At 45.1% G+C, this 8782-nt stretch overlaps 1 protein-coding gene across 2 annotated transcripts in view; it reads left to right on the top strand.

The window, feature by feature from the left end:
• Positions 1-6296: 6296 nt before the first annotated feature.
• Positions 6297-8782, top strand: part of MDFIC (MyoD family inhibitor domain containing) — a 99125-nt gene continuing 96639 nt past the window's right edge. The window contains exons 1-2 of one of the 2 annotated variants that reach the window (XM_090042246.1): positions 6297-6440; positions 6997-7144. In XM_090042246.1, coding sequence (XP_089898372.1) covers positions 7051-7144 — 94 coding nt within the window. In that variant the 5' untranslated portion in view covers positions 6297-6440; positions 6997-7050. Of the gene's footprint in view, positions 6441-6466; positions 6740-6996; positions 7145-8782 lie in introns of those variants that run through there. The other variant, XM_090042247.1, reaches the window with a different exon arrangement.

Here is an 8782-nt window from a genome sequence, read left to right as displayed (position 1 = left end):
CAAAAGTGCTAAGGGAACTGGCAGACATCATAATGCAGCCACTGGCAAGGATATTTAAGAACTTGTGATTGGGCAAAGTATCTGAAAATTGGAAGAGGGCCAATGTGGTGCCTATCTTTAAGAAAGGGAGGAAAGAAGATCCAGGAAACCACAGACCAATCAGTTTGGCCTCAGTCCCTGGAAAAATCTTGGAAAAAATTAGCAAAGAAACCATTCTTGACAGGCTAACGGAAGGTAACATTCTGAGGGACAGCCAGCACAGGTTTGTTGTGGGTAGGTCTTGCCTGCGCAATCTCATTTCCTTCTATGACCAGGTAACAGATCAGCTGGACAAAAGGGAAGAGGTTGATATCATAGTTTCATAGTTGGTAGGGTCAGAAGGGACCTGAGCAGATCGTCAAGTCTGACCCCCTGCCATGGCAGGAAAGAGTACTGGGGTCAAACGACCCCAGCAAGGTGTTCATCCAGCCTGCTTTTAAAGACCCCTAGGGTAGGAGCCAGCACCACCTCTCTTGGAAGTCATATCATATATTTGGACTTTAAAAAAAGCCTTTGACCTGGTGTTCCATGATGTCCTCATGGAAAAATTGGGCAACTGTGGCCTCAGCTACACTACAGTCCAATGGCTGGGGAATTGGCTCTGAGGTTGGACCAAGAGACTGGGAGTTGATGGAACTAAATCAACATTGGACTCAGTGACCAGTGGTGTTCCCCAAGATTCTGTTCTCGGACCTGTACTCTCTAATGTCTTCATAAACAACCTGGACACTGGTGTCAAAAGTGTTCTGGCCAAGCTCGCTGATGACACCAAACTTTGGGGAAGAGTATCCACACTTGAGGATAGGCTGGTGATCCAGGCCAAGCTGAACAGGCTCACAAGGTGGGCGAATGAAAACCTGATGGCATTCAATATGTAGAAATGCAAGGTGCTCCATCTCAGGGAAAAAAAATCCCATATCACACTTATAGGCTTAGCAGTGCTGCACTCACTAGCACCATGACTGAAAGAGATTTGGGGGTCATGATAGACCACAAGATGAACATGAGTCATCAATGCAATATCGCAGTTGGTAAAGTGAACAAAATTCTGGTTTGCATTTACTAATGTATCTCACACCAGACCTAGGATGTCATTCTCCTGCTGTACTCAGCCTTGATGAGGCCACAGCTGGAGTATTGCATCCAATTTTGGGCTCCGCAATTCAGGAAGGATGTGGAGAAGCTTGAAAGAGTCCAGAGGACAGCCACATGCATGATTAGAGGGCAAGAGAACAGGCCTTAGGAAGAGACAACCTCAGCTTTGCTCTTCGCCCAGCTGAGGTAAGTCTTTTCCACATGATAGTGTGATGGGCTGGCTGGCAGTGACTTAGCCCAGGGGTTTTGAAAGGGACAAAGATGATTGAAGGACTTGGGATTCCGTTTCCTCACCAATCAGGCCCCAGAGACTTACCCTCCATGTCCCCTAATTGGCCCCTTGGGTCACCCAGAGGGGGATAAAAGGGGCAGTGTGGGCTGACTCAAGGGAGAGACCAGCGAGGAAGGAGTGTCGAAGAGCTGGCCAGCGGGGTGGGAGCAGTTGCCCCAGAAGAGCCTGAAGGAGCAGGACCTGCAGGCAGCAGTTGGACTCTCAGCAGCGCAGCGTTTGTCCAGCAGGAGAGGCTCCCCAGCTCCAGCAAGGATTTGAGTAGTGACCTGAGAGGTTCCCAGCCCTGCTTCCAGCTCCTCCAATAACAGGCCAGGCAGCTTAACATGAGACTGGGGCTCCTGGAAGGTCAAGACCCCTAGCAGCTTAGACTAATACCAGCACTGGTGCTTGTGTGTCAGTTTCTGTCTTCCATGTGAGAGATCTGACTTCAAGCCCTAGCTGGGGTGAGTGAAGTAACAGGGAGAAATCCTTGTTGTAGTGGAAAGGGGTCATTGTGTTTTCCTTGTTATTTGACACTTTGTATTTTGTGCCTTTTATATTTCATCAACCCGTATTGTTTGTTCTGCTGTTTGTGTTTTATATTTTGTTAACCCTGTCTTTTGTCAATGATTGTAAGTGTCTAACCTTTCTTGAATCCTGCCCCCTTTGGGCATTGTAGTGTCCCCTATATCCTCTGGTTTATGCCTGTTATGTTCCCAGTAACTGTTCTCTCATTAAAGGGTACATGGTTAAGTCCCCATTGGTGGTCTAGCTCTGCTCTGTAGGGGGAGGAGAGTCCCTACACCTCCCACAGCGCTTGTGCACCTGATTTGATCCCTTCAATTGGAGAGGGGGTACCTCTTGGAGTACTGCCCGGGGTTACAATAGTTAAAAAAATTCCTTTTATGTTGCCTCATTGCAGTGACTTGACTTATTCTTCATAGTTTCATAGTTGGTAGGGTCAGAAGGGACCTGAGCAGATCATCAAGTCTGACCCCCTGCCATGGGCAGGAAAGAATGCTGGGATCAAATGACCCCGGCCAGGTGATTATCTAGCCTCCTTTTGAAGACCCCCAGGGTAGGAGCAAGCACCACTTCACTTGGAAATTGGTTCCAGATCCTAGCTGCCTTGACTGTGAAGTAGCGCCTCCTGATGTCTAGCCTGAATCAACTTGTGGCAATTATTCCTAATTACTCTGGGTAGTGCTCAGGGGAACAGGGCCTCTTCCATTCCCTGCTGGTCACCCCGGTAAGTTTATAGACAGCCACCAGATCCCCTCTCAGCCTTCTCTTGTGGAGGCTGAGCAGGTTCAGGCCTACCCTGGTGCCCCCTGATCACGCAAGTGGCCTTCCTTTGGACCGTCTCAGTGCTGTCCACAACCCTCCTGAAGTGTGGCAACCAGAACTGGACGCAGTACTCCAACTGCGGCCTGACCAATGTTGCATAGAGGGGGAAGATCACCTCCTTGGACTGGCTCATGATGCATCTGTGGATGCATGACAGGGTTCAGTTAGCCTTACTGACTGCATCCCCACATTGGCAGCCCATGTTCATCTTGGAATCAATAAGGACTCCAAGATCCCTTTCTGCCTCTCTGCTGACGAGAAGGGAGTTCCGCAGGCTATAGGTATGCTGCTGGTTCTTCCTCCCTAGTTGCAGTACCTTGCACTTGACCCTGTTGAATCCCATCCTATTCTCATTCACCCACCCCTGTAATCTGTCCAGATCTAGTTGTAGCCTGTCCCTCCTTTCTAGCGTGCCCATCTCTCCCCGCATCTTAGTGTCATCCGTGAATTTGAACAAGGTGCAACCTGCTGATTTAAACACATCCAGCCCCATCAGAAGTTCCCTAACTAGGTCCTCCCTGACCCTAGGCCTGGTAGCGCCTCTCCCGAGTCTGTCCAGAATCCTGGTGAGGGGGATGTCCCGGTCCCTGCTCAGAAAAATGGAGGCAAATTATTTCGTTAAAGTGGTCAGCTTTTTGGTCTGGTGCAACCACCAGATTGCCAAGTGTGTCCTGCAGGGGCCCCATGTTACCTGGTGCCTTCTTTTTACTTTCTATGTATTTAAAAAGACTTCTTGTTATCTTTGATCCTGGTCACTAGTCAGGCTCAGGGGTGATCTGGTAGCCACCTATAAGTTTATCAGGGATGCTCATCAGGATGCTTATCTTGCTGGGATCCTATGATCCCTGCTGACTTCCAGCCCCTGGGGCAGGGTTCTGGCCTCGATGATCCTCCAGGGTCCCTTCCAGCTCAAATGTCTATGAAATGTCTTAGCACATCCCATCACCAATGACAACTGGACCATCTGGCTTCAAGATATTGGATTTTTCTTCTTCACATATTACTTGCTACATACTTTATTAAATACATCATTGAACTGATTTTGACTTTTTTCTCACCTTTTGGTTTTCTTTTTAACTTATCTTGCTCATCAGGGAAGTTTCCTAGAGCTATCTCAGGGCTGAATTAATCACAATATAGCAGTCTCAACTGAGAGTTTTCTAGCTTTCATTCATTTATTTTAATCTGTTATAATAGATTACCAGTCCATGCATCAGATCTAGAAAATGCAGGCTCCCTGCAGCCATATGTTAGAACCTTGGCATAGTGGACTTATTCCAACATCTTTTGAGGAAGATAATCTGAATACTGTGAAGTTTGCTGTGTGCATCGTACAGATAAGATAAATTTAAAAAATGAGATCTGTTTGCTCTGCAGGGAGACTGACACCTTTTTTTAGAAAGAGGAGTTTGTGTTGGCTAAAATTTTGTTGGCTAAAATTTTATGTTGGCTAAAATTTTGATCTTCCCACTGTTTTGTAATATGCTATATAGTATGGAGTAAGTACAAATTTAGATGCAAAAAGCCTCAGGTTTAACCCTGGTTCTGTCACTAACTCATTAAGGGCCTTAAGTAAGTCACTTGATCTTACAGTCTTATTTTCAGGAAAGCATGATGGTGGTCTGTTTTACAATTAAATTCATGGAAACGTCAGAATAAATAACTATTTAACGTCTGCACTGTGATTTTCATATATGAAGTGTTATCTATTGTTAGTTCTTTTCTTACCTCGTTGCTTGTACCCTCCCTTCCAAATGTTTAGGAAGTACTAAAAACAGTTTATGAAGTGCTTTGGGATGCTACAGGCTAAAACATTTTCCACACATTTAAAATATTATCTAGATTGTTTTGTTTGTTAAATGTATACACATAGTTCCATAAATACTTATGCACATGTTTATAGAAAAAAATGATAAATAATATCATGCCACCAAAAGTAATTGCACATTTGTTACTTAACTTCTTGCATATATAACTTTTTCAATTCAGCTATATTGTATTGTGATGTTTTAAAGAGATATTGGAATTTTGTTGTGTTTGTAATCCACTTTATATTATTATAATAAAATATTTTAAAAAAATTGAATGTAAACGATCTTTTTATTTTTTTCATTTTTAGTTTGATCAGTTTTACTTAAGTAAATTTACTGTCAGATTCTTATGTACTAGCACTATTAATTATTAACAGTAGTTGTCATTCAAGTGTCTGCAAGGAGACATTCCAGTTATTTCCTAATGTAAGAAGAGAGAAACCATAGTGTGTCAAATGCAAATACTATTTTAATGGTGACTAATGCACCACAGAAATTCTATTGTCGGGCAGTTGCAAAACTCTGTAGATGTCAGTTAGAATATGATTCAGCCCCAGAATGCATGGTGCTTTGCTGGGGTAATAAGGATGGTTCCTAACACCAGCAGTTTGTGACCCACAGTGTTTGGGTTTTAAGCGTTACAAAGAAGTGTTATGCCAGCAATACCTGCATTATGTCCTTTTCTAGTCATCAAAACACTAAAAATTGTGTTTTACCTAAGATTGTTGTGGTTGTAGTGATTTTTTTTTTCAATCCTTGAAAAACTGTGCATGTGCTTTGATGCTTTGACAGATGAGTGCCAGGTATATTGGACTAAGACCTGCTAGTGACTTCTAAAGAAAACTGTGGCTTTAAATGACAAAAGTCACTGTTGAGATTTTTTTTTTTATTCTTACAAAAAATAACTTGCTATATTTTTATATATAGTAATTTCTTAAAAATACTTTTATGAGCCTGAACTTCTCCAGTGAAGTGGTAAGCAATGAGACACTCCCAGTGGTAAAGATAACCACATGCATATTTGCAGGATCAGGGCCTAAGTCTGACAATTAGAATTTTGTGATAAGACTTTCTTTTCTGGAGGAAACACGTGTGTACATTTGGTTTCTGAAAAGGTGCTGGGGAAGGAAGGAAGTGCTTCTAGGGCTGTGTTTCTATATATTTTTTTTGTTTCTTGCCTGGTTCTTCCCTGCTAATCTTCATTTGTTTGTGTTTTGTTGTTTTTGCAAAGTTTTAGAAACCATCAAAGACGTGTGCGCATCAGCATCCTCTCTGCTAAACAGCAAGTTTGCTTTCAGATGTCAATGCCTTTGAGGTCACTTGAAGGTTTGGGGCTTCTGGCTTGCCGAGGGGGCCTAGGCTCGTTTTTAACTTCCAAAGAGAGAGTCACCTTTCCTGACTAGGTCCAACTGGTTGAACCTGAAAAAGAACTTCTGTTTTTTCAAACCCAAGCCAACAACTTCCACGCCAGGGGTTGGGCCTCTTAAAAGTGCCACTGTATCCCTGCCAAAGGCTACAGCTGCAAACCCTCCTCAGGCATGAAAGCCGCCTTCTTCTTCTTTTTTTTATATTTCTCCCCCAATTTCTGCTCCTGGAGCCGTTTGCACAGGGAGTGTGCGTGGTTGGAGTCCCAGCTGCGGGAGGGGGCGGGGGTCCTGGAGACAGTCATAGCACATCTAACCCTGCTACCCCCTCGCGTTTCGGGAGGTGTTTGGCACCGCTCAGCTGCATGGGCACGAGGATGTCCCGGGCTTTGGGGGGGGGAGGGCTAAGCACCTCCTCGCCCTGCCCCAGCCCCTAGGGAGAACCACCGCCCCGGAGCCGCTCCCAGCTCCAGCGGGATGTTTTCATGATCCGGAAATGATGAAAAAAATAAAGTGAGTCGCGGCTTGGGAGTCCGCGCACCGCAGCGCGCCCGGCCGCGCGGGGGCAGGGGCAGGGGCCCGCGCCGCCGGAGGGGAGGGGGCTGCGGCCCGCCGAGCTGCCCGGAGGAGGCGGCAGCGAGGGGAGGAAAGGAAGCGGCGGCGGCGGCAGCGGCAGCAGCAGAAGGGGAGATGCCGCCACAGCCCCTCCTGCTCCTGCCGCTGTGAGCTTCCCCCTCTCGAGCAGGAGGGGACCCCGCGGTGCCGGGAGGAGGAGGGAGCGGGACAGTGGCCGCGCTCGGGGACATGCTGAGGTAATGGCGAGCAGTTGCTCTGGCTGCAGCACGCGGGGCTCCCGCCCTGGGGACTCCGGGGGAGGGGGGAGCCCGCCCTCCGGGGTTGCCAGCGCCCGGGCCCCGCGTGTTCGCGGCGGGGGGGCTGCCGCACAGTCGCCAAGTTGTTGCTTCCTCCTTGCTGTCCCCTCCCCAGCTCCTCGCCCTCGCGCCCCGGGCGGGGGGTTCTGCATAAAGCACATTAAAAGAAAAGTCCTTTAATTTGTTTGTTCCTCCAGGGTCGCGTGCTAGGGGGGTGCGAGCTCTGGAGTCCTCCGGGAGAGAGCTGGCAGATGTCCCAAGTGAGGGAGCCTCTTCCTTCAGGGCCTGAAGGGCCGGCGCGAGCAGCTCCGGCTGCGAGCAGCTTTTTGATCTCCCTCCCTCGAGGTAAGTTCCTGTAGAGTTTCTTTGTAGCGGTTGCGCCTTTTTATTTCAGTGATGCGTTTACCGATTTATTGGGTGTGGGGTTTTGTTTTGGTTTTTTTTTTAAACTCCTCTCTGGCATGGTTGGTGAACTTAGTCGCTGCCACTTTCTTCTAAAAATGCTTCTCTCTGCAGCAAAGCAGAAAGCTCCCACCCCCAGTGAAATCAGGGGGCATTGGGAGAGATGCATACATACTACTGCTTGAACAGGACTCCCCACCCTGACTGCTCAAGCCTGGGTTTTGGTTTGTTCCTTTTTCTGTGTTTGTAAGCACTTCTGCAGCGCCCCTCAAATTCCTAAACATGTCCTTACAGTACATTGAGGAATGCAGGAGCATGGACTTTGCTTAGGTTGGAGGTCAGTTTTGCTGTTTTTATCTGATCCAATTTCTGGTCTTTATTGGCTAGCTTTGCATCCATTCTTTAAGTGGATTTTAGAAATTACTTTTGCTGAGGGCAAAAGTCTCTGAACAAACATTTAATTTAGCACCAAATAAGTTGGTTTGAAGACCTCCTCCCCCTCAAAACTTCTGGACAAATAAGTTTGACAAGGCAGTTATCTATTTCTCTTGAGATAACACATGCACTGTATGTTCACTTACTGTACATAGTTATGGTGTGTGGCAATCAGGCAATGTCTTTTTTTCTTTTACAGCTGGCAGTTTTGATCTCAAGAATTCTGATAGTGATATAAAAAGAAATAAGTCTCTGAAGAATAGAAAGAAGAAACTAATTTCAAGTTGTAACTTTATACATAGCTGGTAACTGAAACACAGCATGGTAACACAGTTGCACAATTGTATAATGAGGCTACAGTCTCTTTTTTTGGCAACTTCTTTGAATCCATAGCTCCATGAAATCAAAGTTGAAGCCTCATTTGAGAAACCAGAAAGTATCCGTAGCTAAAGAAAAATGTTCTGGCATGGAGAAATGTTACATTGGCTTATACTCATCTTATTGTTTTCTTGTCCTAGAGAGTGACTCATAACTTCTAAACAGAAAAAAATAAAAATGATTAGATACAGAAGATTAAGCACGCACAACTGTGAAGTTAGAACCTTGTTTTTGCCAGAACAACCAGAATTTATAATCCATATTCATTTTCAACAAACTTATTTTTGTTGCATATAAAGTGGTGCATGATCAAATGCCCGTTCTTGTTAAACTTTGCATGTAGGCCATGCATAAAAAAATTACTGAAGTTTTAGTAAGTGCATTCATTCATTTGGGAAAATAGCTTTAATTTTAAAATGTATGGCTTTAAATTGGGTTTTTAAGTATGAAATAAATTAGTTTTTTCCATGACAAGAAAACAAATTATGTTTCAGAAATTGTCGTGGCATCTACTTTGATGTGCAGGCACATGCATGTATCTCCCTGAAATACAGAGATACAGGATTCATATTATAAAGAAACAATGGTTTTCTAAGCAGTTGGTAAGATACTGACTTGGGTTTGATCACTAGCTAGGTCCCTGCAAAAACTTAAATACTTGGTCAACATTACAAATACAAAAAATTCAGTTGAAGCATAGCTGTTTGTCTATCTTCAACTTTAACATATATGGTATATTTTTGTTCTAACTGAGTATCAACTTCATTA

The sequence above is a fragment of the Crocodylus siamensis genome, chromosome 4, assembly GCF_052110815.1.
Source record: "Crocodylus siamensis isolate JL-2025a chromosome 4, ASM5211081v1, whole genome shotgun sequence".
In the NCBI taxonomy this organism is placed as follows: domain Eukaryota; kingdom Metazoa; phylum Chordata; order Crocodylia; family Crocodylidae; genus Crocodylus; species Crocodylus siamensis.
Note: the sequence above shows the minus strand (reverse complement) of the source record. Positions and strands in the feature narration are given on the sequence as shown.